Here is a 16,377-nt window from a genome sequence, read left to right as displayed (position 1 = left end):
ATTATATCACATAGAACCATAGCGTATATCCGAGAACAACTCACCCGTCACGAACTGTATGCTCAAGGTACCAATGGTACCTTTTTCTTGTCAGTCAACTTTGTACGGGTGTACCAGAAAGTACATTTACCCTGGAGCTTCAACTGATTCTCAAAGCACACGACGCTACGCATTCGTTATCCCATTCTCTTGATGTTCTTGATCATCAAAGAAATGCGAATGACCCTAGTCTGAAGACAAAGAAAGACATTGAGTTCTGAAAAACGATGGTGTTTAAATTATTATAGTTAACACGGGGCAACGCAAAGACAAACCACGCAGAAGTGCGAACAGAATTGTTCTAAGAGGTGAGCGATCCTCGGAAGACTACATGATAAGCTCCTTGTTAACGAAAAATCTCGGTAGCCGGAAAGCCGCAGATAGCCTTCTGTCAACAAATATTCAAACAGGCAAAGGGCGCTGTCAACATTAATTCATGGAATAGGTTAAGCGGATGGCTACTTCCCCACTCTGACACAGTACAGTGCTATCTATTTCCAGGACCAGATAAGCGACGACCTGGAAGTGAACTGGACAAATGAACACCTGATACTTCTAGGCAGTTTAACAACAAAAGAAACATTAGAAACTGAATATTACGCCATATTTGGTAGTTTATTGTTTCAAAAGAGGGTAATAGAAGGATCGTTTCGCTATTGATGAGACGGGATAAATAATATCTCTGAGTTACCGGGTAAGAAATATTACAGTTTGAATTATAGTTCATACTGTATCTCTAGTCATCTGTGTGGAGCTCCGCCAGTACCAGTCTGAGGTGAGTCGTCCTGAATCTTTCATCATTTCCAAGCATCCAACGCTCACTCACCATCCATCATTTTGTTGCTTAATAGCCACCTTTTCTAAGCAAAGCCTCGCCTGACACGTGCTTTGGCACACACTTCTCTATCATCATGGCAAAGAGAGGTCGACCGATGCTGAATCTCAGCCCAGAGGAGAGAGTCGCTCGCAGGCGCGCTCAACTTGCCGACTCGCAACGGAAACTGAGAGCCAACAAGCGACAAGGCGAATCCAAAGCCAACGGATACCGTAGGCAATCCAGCCGAAGTTCTTCAGACACGTCATCACCCCCAGCGCACCGGCTCGAGCGCTCTCCCTTGGGTGGCCGCGATGCTGCGATGGCACGACAATCCAAGGGCTCGGACAGTCCTCCCTACATCGCTCGTCATGTATGGGGGGTGACAAGATTCGGGGACAAGGCTACAGACATTACTCGCCCTTTCTGTGGCCAATCCTCAGACATAGCTGTACCCGTCGCAGCTATGTCAATTCCTTCGTCGGCAAGCATTATCTCCTCCAACCCCCTGCAAAGAACAGATTCTCATTTCGATTTAGTCACGATAGATCACCCGTCCGAATTCCTTCCATGCATTGAAGGAATGTATCTGAATGGGGTGTCCCATGGGATGGCTGGTCATGATGCATCGACGGAACTCTTTTCGTTATCCGATGATCTCACCCTCAATATCCAAGCCTACGGTAACGATATTTCCGATGTATCGACCGGGTTCCTTTCGTCCGTCGGCGATGTGGCCACCAACGACCAATCCTACTGCACGAGCATCTATGAAGGCTTTGCTGGCGAATTCTTTGATCATTGTCAGATCGATCCGTCATTAGAGTTCTCGGTGCACGAACCGCCTTTCATCTGCGACAAGCATACGGACAGTCAATCGCTAAACGAATGGGCTTTAAGATCATACGGAAATAAAACTGGCTGCGTACCTGCGACGACGGATATTGCTTCCGGTACTACGACGTCGGGATTTTCTTGTTTGGACCCCCAATGGCTAACATGCCTTTCAGCAATCAGTCATTCCTATCAGGATATAACCGTAGACCCTTCCATAATATTCCGATGAATGAATTTGAGAAGACGTGCCCATTAGAAGTCAAACATTTGACGCTATCGCACCGTCGAATCACGTTCCATCGACTAGAGAGGTACGTCCATCACTGACATCACCCCATCCACACTTTTGAACGCGGCACCTGGCTGATGCTGATGATAAGGAATAGGATCTGTCTGGAAACTCACCAACTATGTCCTTCCACTTGGCGCCAAGTCCAACCGCGGTTGTCGACAATACCAAGAGGCCAAGCCGAGCGAAATCCCGAAACAACACGACGAGTGAGAAAGGCAATTTCATGACTTCTGATACCGTCATATATGCCAGAGGTCTGCGCTCCCGCTTAGCGCACCATCGAACGGCTTGAAATTTACGGCGCGACTAGCAACGACTGCTGCGATCTTTGGCAATGTGCTAGGTTGGAGGATAGACGATGGTTTATTATTTTCACGCACACCTCAAGATATTTTAGTGTCCTCCGAGACAAATTACCGCACCTCCGACCTAGCACGATACTCAGATAACATGAGGAACTGGAGCAATGGCCGCGCGAGCCAGGGACTGTTTGGAGTCTCATGTTGAAGGAGGGAGGGGCTACAGTTGTCTGCATGGTTACGTGAGTGGGAATTCCCGATATTAGGCTGTATGGAATCGTTCACGACTGGAATTCCTCGGACTCCGTAGTGAAACAAGAGGGCGATTTGGTCTACGACAATCGGTATTCATAGTGGTAGTTTTGAAGCTGAAACGAGACTGCACTGAAAAACGATGAGATATTTGGGGATTGCGGCTTTGTGCTTGCAGCTATGCCGCTGGCCAGATTCAACCGCAAGGGCAAGAGCAGCAGGGTTCGACAAAGCCTAGCTAGTGCAAATACACGATCTCATCATGATCAATCTGTTGCGCCACACCCGTGTATCTCCACCGACTAAGGTATGCTGACGTTGACTAAAGTATGATGGCGTTGAGCCCTCCTCTCAATTAGTTGTAGCGTAGACACTAACGAGCGTCCCTGGTTGTATCAACACTTGATTGGAGGCATCCCGATCTGGGAACTGTATTTAGACTTACCAGTGAATGGACCGGTCCACCGCTCAGGAGTGTTGAACCTATACTGCCAATCTCGATGGCTTGATGACGTTTTGATATTGGCCCAGCAAAGAATCGGTAGGTCTTGTCATCGCTCGCCCATATCTTCAGTTGAAGTGAACCTCGACGCCACCTATCAGGTAGTGCTATGATCTTTGTTTCCTGGGCTGCTTCCTGTGGTTTTCCGAATGTTGTTACACGGAAACGGAGGCGCGTCGAGTCACCCTTGGTCCAATTACAGTGTCCTGGGCCAACGAGACCAAGGTCGATATGCTGATACTGTGTGAGAAAAAAAGTCACGCCAGCCTCCTCTCCACACGATACGGGGTCGAATGATAAGTCGACGCTGAAATTGAACAGCGTATGGGGTTGAATGCGACCAATAAATCCGAGACCATCACGCGGGTCGAAGTTGATGTCAGCAGTGATTTTGCTGCAATAGTGTTGCACCTTGGCTTCTAGTAATCCTGGGGTCAAGGTATTAGTATTTGATTGTTGTATTCTTTATGCCAACATATCTCCACCTAACTGGCCATGATGGTCTGTTTCGTCGAAGGTTATTTAGTCGCTATGTCGTATGGTTCCAACATCGACAAGATCGCAGTAAGGTTTATGGGTAAGCGTTAAATGGGGCACTGGGGAGTTTATCCGTCACCGGACTCCGAACTCTTAATTTTCTCAATAGCCTGAACGCTTTCGGTATAACCAGGTCAGATGGTTACTTGCGCACGATATTGTGGAGTAATGTAGCATTGACACGTAACTCGCAGACGAGACTTGATCGCATCACGATCTCGTTCCGTTTCTGGACCTGCACTGGTGTCGCTCTAAGCTCGTACACATTGTCTTTCATTGCGAAAATACTAACCTTACCTACCTATATAAGCACTGAATATCCTGTAGATCGAGTATCACAACTCTTCACCCGCTTGAACTCCTTGTCCTCCTACTATAACCTTGAACAGCAGCGGATCCCCTGCATTGACTTTGCCGGACTGGTCGTCCCCCCCATCCGGCTGCACATCGTCATACGCAAACGCATAGCCTTTATGGTCGATGTTGACTTCATGCACCAGTCGGGCATAGTGGTTCGTTGGGTCCTGCCGGTAGAATGTATCCGGGGTGCTTGGCTGCACATCGTACTGGTACAAGGTAGACCGAACGAAAGCCGCGGCGAGGCGAGGGATGATGGCGTTCCTGATGGGCGACGGTCCGGTCGTGAAGGGACCGCTGTTGCAGCCAAATATGTCCGCAGTGTTTGGCTTGTTGAATTCCTCGTCTCCGATCTTCAGCGTACCGTTGCTGCCCACGAGGCCCTCGAGGATTCCTGCACCGGATTGAGTGTTGATGCTCATCTTCTGCCCAGACCCATAGCGCTGCCACACTTCTTCGACGAGCGGCTCATAATAGCCATCGAAGCTTGCATTCACAGCGTCTCCATGCGTCGCATTCAGGACTCTCAAATTGCGACCATCGCGATGTACGACCAACTTGTCCCATGGCCGACCATCCTTCTTCGCCTGTGCAGTCAGACCGTCCACCATCATATCTAACCCGTCAGATGCCATGCCCGTCACAAACTGAACCGCTCCCGAGCTCTGCCTGAGCTTGATGGCGATCGGCATCCTAGGCACGAAATCCACGTAGCTGATATTCGCATAGAGCTGCGCATCATTCAGCGTAAACTCGACGAACCCAAAGTTCACCCCCGCATTTGGATCGCTTGGATTCAGCACCGACGGCTCAACAAGCGCCGGTCCAGGGTTCAGCAGAAAAGTCAGTTCGCCTTCGGAGATCCATATTCGTCCTCCGGCGATTTGAGGGATGGTGATTTTGACCGTTTTCCCAGGCGCTCCGAGGGCGATGGCGCAGTTTTCTGCGAGGGGGGAGCCTATCTGGGGGACTTCTTGAGGGAAATACAGGTCCTTGCCATTTGCTTTGAGGAGACAACGTTGATTATTGTGTTGGATGGCTATGCCAGTTACGTAGGCATACAGATGATGCGAACTGGAGACGTTCTTGAGGGCTATTTCGAGTGACTGCGGCATCTTGACTGCGAGACGTTGTTTCACGACATTAGAACTCCTCCGAATGTTGTGGGTATCCCAGAAACCCAGGTTTTGAGCAGACCAGAATGCGTCAGGTGCGATGACGTCATAAGCAGTCGTGGGCTTGCATGCTCCCTAGACATGGCCAATCCTAGCCCGAACTTGAATGTCTCAAGGGTCAGGTGTCGTTGGTTGATGACAGACGCTGGCCCTAACAGGTCAAGAGACACTTTTGCGGATTGGGGGGGGGGGAGATCGAAGAACGGACGAACAGTTTGCTTCATTGCTGCTCGACACTAAAAACTTGCTAGGACTGCTCTACAACAAAATCGACCTTGAACGAGGGCAGAATAGCTAGCTGCATAGCTAGTGCGAAGTGCTGTCGGTAGAGCTTAGGTCTTGTAGGAGGTCCTAAACAATAGTGCAATTTAGTGGCCAGGAACATGACTGGCATTGGCAGAACCCAGCCCGACAAACATCTTTCTCCATTCGGCAAATAGTCGCAGGGGCGTTCTTGGATTGTGGGAATCTATACATCACAGCGATACAGCTTTGTACTTCACTAGACACCTTCGCCCAAACACGACTATAGGCTTTGTTCTTCAGCTATCCTAGACAATCTGTTGGACACCTGAATAACACAATCACTATTGCCAAACGCAACAATGCTCATTGCTGAAGTCAACATTCTTGGGGAAGCTACCTTACTGCCTTAGTTCAACAACACTACTTCTGAGGCAGAACACACCACTAACCTTTCTTTCGTGGCATACGAGATCGCAAATAAAGTTATGCGTTCTTGACTTGAGGATAAATAGCTGTTTACAGAGAAATTCAAGTTACTCCCCTGGAAAGCTCAATTGTTCTTCTTATTTTGGAGAGCATCCTTCAGTCTCCAGAACGGCCACATTCTGAGCATCAAGAATCGTATCCAGCCCTCACCCAGCATCTCCAGGAGCCACATTTTCGTAGACATGGTGCCAATTCGCATAACCTCCCTGGTCCCAAAGAACCTCCACGGTCCAAAGCTCCAGCCCTTGCCTCTCAGAGTCTCCGTCACAACATGTTTGGCGTACTCCTCAGCCGTCATCCTCTTTCCGCTTCCAACCTTTTGTCCCACGTCGCGCATGCTGTCGAATAAACTGTCTTGCGGCCATGGCTCGGCGACGCCGCTCTGGCCCTTGCTGCTCACAAACGATGTTACGACGTTGAGAACGCGGACGTTGTAGTGCGCCAGTTCGAGCGAGAGACCGCGGGAGTAAGATGTAAGTGCTGCTTTGGACATGGCATACACGCCCTTGAACGGGTATCCCAGACGGTCGGAGAAAGAGGAGATATTGACGATAAGTCCCTCCGACGCCAGAAGGAAAGGCAGCATCTTGTTGGTGAGAGTCATGACTGAGATGACATTCGTTTCGAAGACGGAACGAACGCGCTCTGGATTTGCATCTGTCAACGGCATGACATATCGAACGCCACTATAGAAAGTCAGAGTCGTGTAACTGCCTTGGCGTTGTGTGACCTTACGCGTTATTCACTAGGATATCCAGCTTTCCTCCGGTGATCTCCTCGACCCGCGCTTTCGCCTCATTGATGCTGTCTTCGTCATCCACGTCGAGACGGACCGCAGTCAAGCCCATGGCCTCTAGCTCAGCGAGGGCTTTGGGATTACGAGCTGTGGCGATGACATTGCAGCCTAGCAGATGGTGCAATGTGAGCTTTGGGGTCTTGGACAGACGTTGGTTACACTGTCACATGTTGAGCTTACTGCGTAATTGGTACTCTTGCGCTAGTGCACAGCCGATGCCGCCAGGTGAGCAGCTATTCGTCATTAATTAGAGGCAAATAGCACGTTTAGAGCGATTGAAACTTACCCGGTGATCAGAACCGACTTTTTTAATTGCTGAACGCTCATGTTTGGATGTTGGTGAAGAGGATAGATGTGGTTTTGCCGGGGATTGAAGCTCGGCTCGGAGATGGGTGGAGAACTCTCTATCCGGATTAACAATACGCCGAGATGCGTGTCGATGCTTTCGGGCATGGCACCCAAACGAGCTTCTCGAAACTCTCCAGTATGGCTTGCATCCTTGCATATGAGTCGATATGACTCATTTTTTCGAAGTAGCCACCAGACTTTGTGGGTAATTCGTGATTAAATCACCCCCTCGAAGTCGACGAAAAGAGGACTGGCTAAATAACAAGATCTTACCAAAGATCATTCAGCCCAGGCCAGGACGTTGATGTGTCGGAACACTTGTGCAATCATTCTCGAACTCGGTAGTATATTGTTTCGGCTGATGAATTGTACGTCTCTTGGCATAACTATAACCCAAAAAAAAACCAGATCTTCTATTTGCCGACACAAAATAAGGTCAAATACACCGTCCTAGACTCATCCATCATCGTTCACTCAAGTTTCTTCTAGACCTCTCAAGGCAGCCCACTCGTTCTCCAGTATCCCAAAGCCAACTAGGTCATACCACTTCCGATCATGCCAGTACGTCTCGCGACTACGACCTTCTTCCACAAACCCCAGCTGCTTGTACAGGTGCAGAGCACGCTCGTTGTAAGAGAGAGTAGTGAGCCCGACGCGATGGTAACCTCCATATCGAAACGCCCAATCCAGCGCCCAGTTGATGGCTTCTTTGCCATAACCTTGATCCTGGTAAGGAGTAGCCAGCATGATGCCAAGACTGGTCGATCGACTGTGCACTTGTTCCGCGCCTCCGCAGCTTAAAGCCAGGAAGCCGATGGGCACAGGTGTAGCGTCCTCCTTGCTGTCACCTCCCGGAGGGATGCAGATCATGACCCCTAGGGTCGACTCAGCTATCCTTTTGGCCAAAAGATCGGTTTGCTTCTTGTTTCGCGGCTGCACCATGCTCAGATCGGCAAGTGTCGTGTTGACGGGGTCGTTCTCGATCTGAGCAAATAAGAAATGCTTGTCGGCTTCATTATCTTCAAAAGCCCGGTAGACGAGGCGTTTAGATCGGAACGCGTTTGCAAGTCCTTTGAAATCCATGATATAAAACAAATCGGCGTTGTTTCTCGACAAATCTGAGGGCTGTGAGATGCTGGAGTAGTGGTAAGCCGACAACTTCTGTGCCGGGACGGAAAGGGATCCCTTATACATGCATCTGACCAACCCTTTTCGACATTTCCCTTGTTACATATCATGTCTCCCAAATTAGGAAGGTGATTTGGGTCAAGGTAGCTACAAGCGGATTGTGGGGTACCATCGCGCCACTTTTGCCAGTTCCATTGCTCGTGTCTTGGCCACTATCGTGTCTCGGCGACCTCAAAAATGGACCCTTGAAGCTTCGCCTCGGACTCGGTAACATTATTGCACAAATTGTGACAGGGCCCAATCGGCATGTTGTACTGCTTAGTGTATGCCTATGGAGGGTCAGTGGAGGTGGAGTGTCCGGGCGCATAGGACTGTTTTCATAGTGAGAAGGCCCAAATCGTCACATACGCCAAAATAGATAATGAACTTGGGAGATCAAACCGCAAGATTATTATAATTCCAGATAACTACACAAAAGTCCCTCCCAAAATGACCAAACAGGATCTTCACTCCGTTTTAATGGTTAGAGGCTTACGACCGCTGACTAATACCGTATCCGTCTGACCACGAGGTGATGATGACATGTCCATTTGTAGGAAGGCTTTCTTCACTCATCCACAAACAAGACGTAAATTGATTAACCGCCAAGATGTCGTCTGAGCGGGATGAACTTGCGTACGATTTTATTCGTCTCACGACCAAGCCGTCTGCCCAGCTCTCCTACAGCTTCACCGCATCCACTGCCTCGGAGACAGCCAGTCCGTCGCTCATTGTGTTTGTCAACGGCCTTGGACTGCCACAGCTAGCATGGGCACCAACTATTGCCACGCTACAAGCCATCTCGCCCGATGGACTACCCGCGATTCTCACCTACGATCGCTTCGGACAGGGCCAGACTGTTGACCGCGACCCAGACGATAAAGGCGCCGTTGACCCCAGTCATGCGCATGACTGCATGAGTGCCGTCGGTGATTTACACCAACTGATCACCCAAATCGCAACGGAGAAACTGGGCATGGATGGCTCCGATAAGATGAAGCTGATTCTGGTCGGCAACTCCATTGGTTGCGCACTCATCCGCTTGTTCGCACAAGAGCACCCGAATACCGTCGCTGGTGTGCTGTTCCTCGACAGCACGCTCACCGATTCCGACTTCGTCTCGCTCTTCCCAGACCCAGATGAACCAGATTTCGACAAGACCGCGCTGCCGCCTGGGACTACTCCAGAACATCTTCGGATCGCCCGGGAACAAATTGGAAAACTTTTCCACCCAAACGTGGGAAACAAGGAGGGCCTCAGCCGCAGGAATCTGACTCAGCTTCTTCCTCGTGCTGACGCGCCAAGTCTTCGGGGACCAGACGGCAGCGGACCTTTCGTGACCGTCTTGGGCCACGATTTTGTCACTTTTGCCGAAAATAACGAACGGTCGCTTGGAATTCCTGTTGCGGTGATCCAGGCCTACGTTAACCCGTATTGGCATCACTACAACGAGGGCTTGGCTCAACTCACCCAGTCAGATAGGAGCCAAGGACCATTTCAAGTCCCTGGTGCGGGACATTTCATCCAGGCTGATAACCCTGAGTATGTGGCCGAGAAACTCCACGGACTACTTCGTATGGTTTAATCTAGGCCCTTGGAACAGCGGGCGAATACAAGCGGTTCTGCGCCACGTGGTGGATTGAATTATGTCCGGTGATGGAAATGGAACCACTGAATCCTCCTCATCCAGTAATGACATTCGCCCAACCTCACACGTCAGCAGTGTTGAGATCATCGATATTGGGAGCTTGCCGGTATTTAAGCGTCTCGGCTAGGGTTTGGGCAACACCCGGCAGTTCTGATACAAATGTTACTGTGGTCGTGTTTTGTTGGAATAACGAGTCCAGACATGTTCGTGTGAGCACTTTGTGATATAAGGCCGCAATCCATCTTAATCACCGACACATCCCAAAGCATTAAGAATTCCTCCTATAGACTAAACTCCAATCTATTGCCCGCATAGTCACGAGCAAAGAAGCGATCTGGGTATTCCACGCCTTGTGCACCTTGATGAACCCATTAGCAAACTTAAGACCCACGGTCCGGAACAAAGATACTTACCAGAATCAAGTTGCCCAGGTTTGTCCGCTGCCATTGGGGCCGCACTGCCTCCAGCCTCAAAGTGTTCCCAAATCTTCAGTTGCAGTGCCGCCAGAGCTTCCTTATCCTGGAGCTTGAAGCATGGGTGCCTTGTGGACTCGAGGTCAACGTTACTTCCGAACGCAACGTGGATTTGCTGGCCGGAAGAGCCGATATCGAACCTTTTAGATGTCAGATATAATCAATCTAAAAGTCGTGGCCATGTTTTGAAACCATACCAAGCTAAACTGCCCTTCTGCAGAGCAGGCACTGGACGTGGTGTCAGCCCCAAAATGCTGGCGTAGAATTCATTTGCCAGGTCCAGGGTGCCTTCCGGCACAGTGATATTAACATGGGCGATACCAGCAATCATTTTGAGTTGCTAACCGATGCGTGCCGGGGTAGAGGAGGCTGTAGCTACTGGATTTACAGTTAAATATGTCACAGCTGTCGCAAATCTGTTGCGCAATCGAAATGTGACGCAATCCCTTTGGCGCGGGGTAACGGGAAAAGATATCACCAGTGTCCGGCTTCGCTGAGGGATAAATCCTAAGCCGGCCATAAGACCGTGGGAAAGCTAACCTCAAATGGTTACACTATACACCAGCTTTCTCCTCTTCGGCCGTTTGGTCGGTGTAGGGTAGGTATCGTTGGGCGGCGCCACTTCAGTCCAGGGCGTGGAAGACACCTGACGTATGAAAAGAAGAAGAAGAAAAGATGGTAAGAAGAGGGAGAAGTGAAAGAAAAAGATAAATCCCATCCTGAGTTCAGCTAGCCTAGATAATCTAATGTACCTTATCTGCCTATCCCATCCTGGTTGAAGAACTATCTCGGCGTACAACATTCCGCGGGACTTGCAGCAGATGCGATCCAGACTCTCTCATTTCCTCCGTTCCCCCATGAAGTCTTTCATTTCGAAATGACTCCGCAGGGATGAGAGGGTATCCTGCAGCTCGCCCAGCCTTGAACGCCGAGTCGTCGAAAAAGCCCTGTGTCGGTGTGCCAATCCAATTGCCGATTGACAGTAGTGTCTTGGCCACCCTATGTCGGTAGCCGAGGTCCCCTTGTCCGTCGTTTTCGACCGCCACAGAAGGGTCACGAGTGAAAGGCGAGGACAACTGTCTGGCACTCATTTCTATTGACGGCGATGGGGGAGTATGAAGTACTACTGAAGGACTTCTGCCGCGATTAGTATCGTTATCTTCGGAGCCACGACGGCTCGCCCAACGACTTCTTGACCGCCTCGGCGACCTTGCGAATAAACTTTGTCGGTGGCATCGATGGGAACAATTGCATTGCTTGTCGCCCACTCCGAGTTCTAATTCGCCTCTCACAGCCTCGACTTCGTCGGCCATTAGAAGGTATAATGATCCGACCACAGCCATGACCGTTCCGGCTATTGGAGTCCATTGACCTTGAGACGGCACGAACGACGTTAGTATGGTGGTAATATGTGGAAATGGGCAGATATATCTCACCGACGCTGGAGATTGGCTCTGTTTGGTAGCGAACTTGCCGACTGAAAAAGTTCATCTCACCGATTATCAAAATGGCAAGTCCAGCACCGCCAAAGACAGGAATCGCTACAATCTTCAGAAAGAATTGTATTCTGCCGTTAATTGACTTCATCATCTCAGGTGTAGCACGCTCGGTGTGCTCGATGACATGATCCAACGATTCGTTGTTGACTTTGCGCCCCCACCGCTCTTTCCAGTTGTCAAGGATCTTATTCCGCATAGAGATGAGGCATAGTATGGCGTGCACGCAACAAGCTGCGGCAAGGAGCGTGGCAGTGCCAAATGTGAGCTTGTCCGGCGCCGGTACAATGTAGAGGTTGTCGTCTGGCCCGCCGCGGATTGGGGAGAAAGGACCATTTTTTGTCGAGCAACGCAGGCTACAAGTGTTGTCTTTTCCCCACGTGAAGTTCGAGAAACTCGGTGATGTTACGTTTCCTGACTGTGGGTCGATGCAGTCGAAGGTCTCGATTCGATAGAACTCGACGGCTAGACATATGAGACCTGGGGCAACGCACACGATTAGATCGGAAACACGTCTAGAAATGCGAGGATGAGGAGTATTCCTACCTGATAGAAGCAAGATCGTCCAGAGGAATATGACGTTTCGGCCCGGGTCGTTGAAGTACGTCTTAGACATCATGGTGGCCACGGGAGCAGCCAGGATACCAATTGAGCACAACTGGAATGCTCCATAAATGTCCATGTCAACCGCACCTATGGAGGTTATCACGTTAGGCATTTTGTCCACATGGATAGGCTCGAGTTCTCACCGTCAACGTGCAGCGCTGTAAGCACTATACCATGTATTGCCGCAACAGCGGGTAATAGAAGCGCCGCAGTCAAGCAAGCATTGACTACCCACCCTACCCTTTTAGCCAAAATACATGCTGCCACGAGGGTGTAGTATCTTCACGGGAAAGTTAGCCGAAGACAAATCATTTGCGGGAATGTTTTACGGCTCACAATACTCGTGACCCAGGACCATATTGGCCCGAGACGGGCCACACACAGATGACTTCCAGTGCGTCGATAGTGGAGTTTGTGGATGATGCGATGTCCTTGGCTTCGAATATCCCATCAGCGAGGGCAGAAAGATACGGCGGCATATTCGTTCATTTCTCGGGACGCAATTGACAGGTTTGGCATGGATTAAGAACACAAATTGGAGTCGTCTAAATTTAAGCTAGAATCTGCCGAGTAAAAATACGATATTGAAGGGGAAGAAAGAGGAGAAGACGACGAAGAAAGAAGAACAGCAAACAGCAAGAGGGAACACAACAGAGTCGCGTGCCCAGTTTCCGTGTTTGGACCAACGAGCCACCCACACCGGCTGTCGGGGACAATTAGCATCGCACAAACACAGTGTCGTTTCAACCCCGACGTCGAACAGTGAGGCTCTCAAATCATATTGGTCGTACGCAGGCATCAGCAGCTATCTGCTAACAGCCCTACGAAGGAAGCAACAGAGAGGAAGGAGGGACGAACACGCAACCGTTCCGGGCTGGGGTGCTATTGTAATCAAGGATGAGGCCAGGGTGAAGCTAGGAAGAGGCTCTGCAGTGCTACCACTCTCTAAGAACCAGGGCGACGCGGGGTAACACCATGATGTAGGCATCAGAATTCAGGCGAATAGAAAGACGTCTGGTGAGACACTGCATTCGGCACTGCCGACTCACGTCAGGCGGTTCTGCGGGTCACTTTCAGCAAGTTCATGATAAGAAAATCCCTCACTGACAGCCAGATTGGGAATCCAGTGCGAAGGAACAAATTTCGAAGGCTGGAGAATGGTTTCATGCCATGTCACTGTTGATAGAGTTAAAAGAGCCTCAATGAATTATGTTGTGAATCAGTCTCATAATTTGACCGCTGTAGCGCCGGCATGTGTTTTAGATGAGACTCATCGTAAGTTTCCTTGCATTTCCCCGTCGATCTGTGGATTGAATCGCGATTCACTGCATGCTCAACCATTGCCACAGCCTCATTCGACGTGCAGATGCCAAGTCCTCACCTCATGTGGGCGGGGTTTCGCCGATCAGCGATAATTCCCACCTCGTAATGACGGCCCTCTTTCCCACCTCTTTCCCCTTCATTTCGGGGTCTTGTAAAATGCATGTCTACTACAACTGACCCTATATGAGGCTTGTTTTTTGAAATCATGGCAGAACCAACGGAAACGGCCCGTATTTCAGACTGGCACTCAATTCTTACGCTCATCGTCTTCCTGGTCACAAGTGAGTTCTGGAAGTGGCTGTGTACGCCAGATTCATAAGCTCGTGGCTAATCTTTCTACTATTCCCGTAGATATTGTGGTGCTCTTCCCATTCCACATTCCTTTTTACGCCCCTCGGTTCGTTATACGTGCCGTCCTGGGCTGTTTAAGCGCCATTCGAGTGATATCACCAACCGGACGCGCGACCCAACATGGCTCACTTCAGGAGCAGAAGGGGCCCGGCGACACCAAGCATTTTGTTCGCCTCCGACTTCCAATGAATTTTGTCACCGCGCCTCTCATAGCGGACCTCTTTCTGTTGGCAGTAGGGGCCATTGGCCGACAAGAAGTCCATGATGGAACAATTGGCGCAAATAACATTTCGCCAATCGACATCATGGCTTTCTTCCTTACGCTTGCCTACATTGCCATTTCGATCGATGCATCCGGTCTTATTCGATGGCTCGCCTTCAAGGTGCTCCAATGGGGTGGAAAAGTCGGGCATAGGCTATTCTTCTACCTATATGCCTTTTTCTTCGCATTGGGAAGTTTTATCGGCAATGACCCCATCATTCTCTCGGGCACAGCTTTTCTCGCCTACATGACACGAGTGTCGAAGAACATCGACCATCCGAAAGCCTGGATTTACAGTCAATTCGCCGTCGCCAATATCGCATCAGCTATTCTTGTGTCATCCAACCCGACGAATCTGGTACTTGCTGGAGCGTTTGATATCAAGTTCATCCACTACACAGCCAACATGATTGTCCCCGTTGTGATAACGGCCGTGGTTTTATTTCCGTTTCTTCTATATTTTGTCTTCGCCGACCCGTCCCTCATACCCACCTCGATTGAGATGGAGACACTTTCGCAGGAAGAAAAAGCGAAAGCCCCAGTCAATCCAAATATTCCCTACGCACGCGGGGCAATTAACAGCGAAGACGAAATGTCGGCCAGCGACGATCCAAGGAAACTCCTTCCCCTGGAGGAGATCATGAATCCTTTCCTTGACAAGCGCGGTGCTGCATTCGGAGCTGTCATTATGGCCACGACACTCATCACGGTGCTTGCTCTGAACGCTGCCAGCACGAGCAGCGGCGAACATCCAGTTTTCTGGGTAACCCTCCCCGCTGCTTTTGTCATGTTCTGTTGGGACATTGCGTCTGGGTGGCACGATAGGGAGAAGACTCGAGAGATTGCGAGAAAGGGACGCCGAGAAGCAGAACGAGCCAGAACTGAGAAGGCAAATAGGTCTAAGGATGCTGAAACAGAAAAGAACCGACAACGCGAGATGCAGGAAATGATGGCGATTCAACCAGAGCCGCCCAACACGACACCACAAGGTCAAATTCAGATCAATGTCACGAATGCCGATAACGATATGCGTTCGGCGGCATTAATCAACCAGTCTCCTGATCTGACCCCTCCCTCGCCGGATAGTGACGAGAGTCATACTACTGTTCCGAGTTCGCCTTCAACCTCTTCAACCTCCACCAAAGTAGAGGGGACCAACAATTTTGAGAGAAGTCCATCATTGGCCGATGCGATGTGTTCATTAGAACGGACAGAATCTGGCGTTTTTGTCGCCAACTCGACGGGCCAAAAACCTGATGAGAGTCTCCCGGGTCCAGTGATTTCAGAAGGCCGGAAGGGAATTGCAGAAGATTCCCCACCGAGACAAGACGCCAGGCCTACAACATTGGTTTCACTTATCAAGAAGGGATATAGCTGGCTGCAGGATACGTTCCCCACAGCCACTGTCGTCATCTCACATCTCCCCTTCGCCCTGGTGCCCTTTGCATTTGCCATGTTTGTCCTGGTCCAAGCCTTGGTCACCAAAGGCTGGGTAAAGGTCTTTGCCTATGGCTGGGATCACTGGGTGAACAAAACAGGGACTGTGGGCAGCATAGGAGGAATGGGGTTTCTCTCTGTCATTCTCTGCAATGTATGTACATTGACTGACAGGAAGCTGTTTAAAATAAGCTAACAAGTCATACAGTTCGCAGGCACGAATATAGGGACCACGATTCTTTTATCCCGTGTTATCCAAGAATGGGTCAACATCCATCACGAGAACCGTACTAGCATCAGCGATCGGACTTTTTGGGGCACAGTGTATAGTATGGCACTTGGTGTTAATTACGGAGCGTTCAGCACCGCATTCAGCGCATCACTAGCAGGACTTCTTTGGCGCGACATTCTCGCTCGCAAGCATATTCACGTCAAAGCTGTTGAATTTGCGCGGGTCAATTTCCCTATCATCGCCATTGCCATGGTCGTCGGCTGTTCAGCACTGGTTGCTGAGGTCTACATTATGAGACACAACACCCCGTACAAGGAATTCTTGTAAACTAAAAGTTAGCAATTTCTCCTATTCGTTTGTGAATCTTTGTTGTATCTAACCTCCTTACAGAATCTCACGACA

General features: G+C 49.9%; 8 protein-coding genes across 8 annotated transcripts; 3 read left to right on the top strand and 5 right to left on the bottom strand.

Moving 5' to 3' along the window:
• The first annotated feature begins 823 nt into the window (after nt 1-823).
• BGZ61DRAFT_456418 (uncharacterized protein) lies at nt 824-1,685 on the top strand. The gene is made up of 2 exons (XM_046246517.1): nt 824-1,337; nt 1,393-1,685. Exons 1-2 carry the CDS (start codon nt 951-953, stop codon nt 1,399-1,401), a joined length of 396 nt encoding a protein of 131 aa, XP_046101042.1. The 5' UTR covers nt 824-950; the 3' UTR covers nt 1,402-1,685.
• Nucleotides 1,686-3,799: 2,114 nt separating this feature from the next.
• Nucleotides 3,800-5,079, bottom strand: BGZ61DRAFT_456415 (glucanase B). The gene has a single exon (XM_046246516.1). It carries the CDS (start codon nt 5,042-5,044, stop codon nt 3,908-3,910), a length of 1,137 nt encoding a protein of 378 aa, XP_046101041.1. The 5' UTR covers nt 5,045-5,079; the 3' UTR covers nt 3,800-3,907.
• Nucleotides 5,080-5,660: 581 nt separating this feature from the next.
• Nucleotides 5,661-6,988, bottom strand: BGZ61DRAFT_456413 (short chain dehydrogenase reductase). The gene is made up of 4 exons (XM_046246515.1): nt 6,919-6,988; nt 6,813-6,865; nt 6,572-6,740; nt 5,661-6,522 (listed from the first exon to the last, which is right to left on the bottom strand). Exons 1-4 carry the CDS (start codon nt 6,957-6,959, stop codon nt 5,901-5,903), a joined length of 885 nt encoding a protein of 294 aa, XP_046101040.1. The 5' UTR covers nt 6,960-6,988; the 3' UTR covers nt 5,661-5,900.
• A 265-nt stretch (nt 6,989-7,253) lies between these two features.
• BGZ61DRAFT_456412 (acyl-CoA N-acyltransferase) lies at nt 7,254-8,183 on the bottom strand. The gene has a single exon (XM_046246514.1). The coding sequence runs from the start codon at nt 8,172-8,174 to the stop codon at nt 7,455-7,457; it is 720 nt and encodes a 239-aa protein (XP_046101039.1). The 5' UTR covers nt 8,175-8,183; the 3' UTR covers nt 7,254-7,454.
• Nucleotides 8,184-8,729: 546 nt separating this feature from the next.
• Nucleotides 8,730-9,904, top strand: BGZ61DRAFT_65679 (Alpha/beta hydrolase fold-1). Its single transcript, XM_046256957.1, has one exon. The coding sequence runs from the start codon at nt 8,758-8,760 to the stop codon at nt 9,730-9,732; it is 975 nt and encodes a 324-aa protein (XP_046101038.1). The 5' UTR covers nt 8,730-8,757; the 3' UTR covers nt 9,733-9,904.
• Nucleotides 9,905-10,076: 172 nt separating this feature from the next.
• Nucleotides 10,077-10,599, bottom strand: BGZ61DRAFT_480911 (uncharacterized protein; the record flags this gene model as incomplete). The annotated part of the gene is made up of 3 exons (XM_046249250.1): nt 10,077-10,153; nt 10,209-10,408; nt 10,466-10,599. The coding sequence occupies 3 exons, from the start codon at nt 10,597-10,599 to the stop codon at nt 10,077-10,079; spliced, it is 411 nt and encodes a 136-aa protein (XP_046101037.1).
• A 382-nt stretch (nt 10,600-10,981) lies between these two features.
• BGZ61DRAFT_395433 (uncharacterized protein) lies at nt 10,982-13,189 on the bottom strand. Its single transcript, XM_046242925.1, has 5 exons — nt 12,707-13,189; nt 12,514-12,650; nt 12,311-12,457; nt 11,705-12,244; nt 10,982-11,640 (listed from the first exon to the last, which is right to left on the bottom strand). The coding sequence occupies exons 1-5, from the start codon at nt 12,847-12,849 to the stop codon at nt 11,030-11,032; spliced, it is 1,578 nt and encodes a 525-aa protein (XP_046101036.1). The 5' UTR covers nt 12,850-13,189; the 3' UTR covers nt 10,982-11,029.
• A 709-nt stretch (nt 13,190-13,898) lies between these two features.
• On the top strand, nt 13,899-16,302 carry BGZ61DRAFT_496182 (uncharacterized protein; the record flags this gene model as incomplete). Its single annotated transcript, XM_046250985.1, has 3 exons — nt 13,899-13,974; nt 14,045-15,897; nt 15,952-16,302. 3 exons carry the CDS (start codon nt 13,899-13,901, stop codon nt 16,300-16,302), a joined length of 2,280 nt encoding a protein of 759 aa, XP_046101035.1.
• Nucleotides 16,303-16,377: the final 75 nt, after the last annotated feature.

Source organism: Ilyonectria robusta (genome assembly GCF_021365365.1).
Source record: "Ilyonectria robusta strain PMI_751 chromosome Unknown BGZ61scaffold_17, whole genome shotgun sequence".
Classification (NCBI taxonomy): Eukaryota; Fungi; Ascomycota; class Sordariomycetes; order Hypocreales; family Nectriaceae; genus Ilyonectria; species Ilyonectria robusta.
Note: the sequence above shows the minus strand (reverse complement) of the source record. Positions and strands in the feature narration are given on the sequence as shown.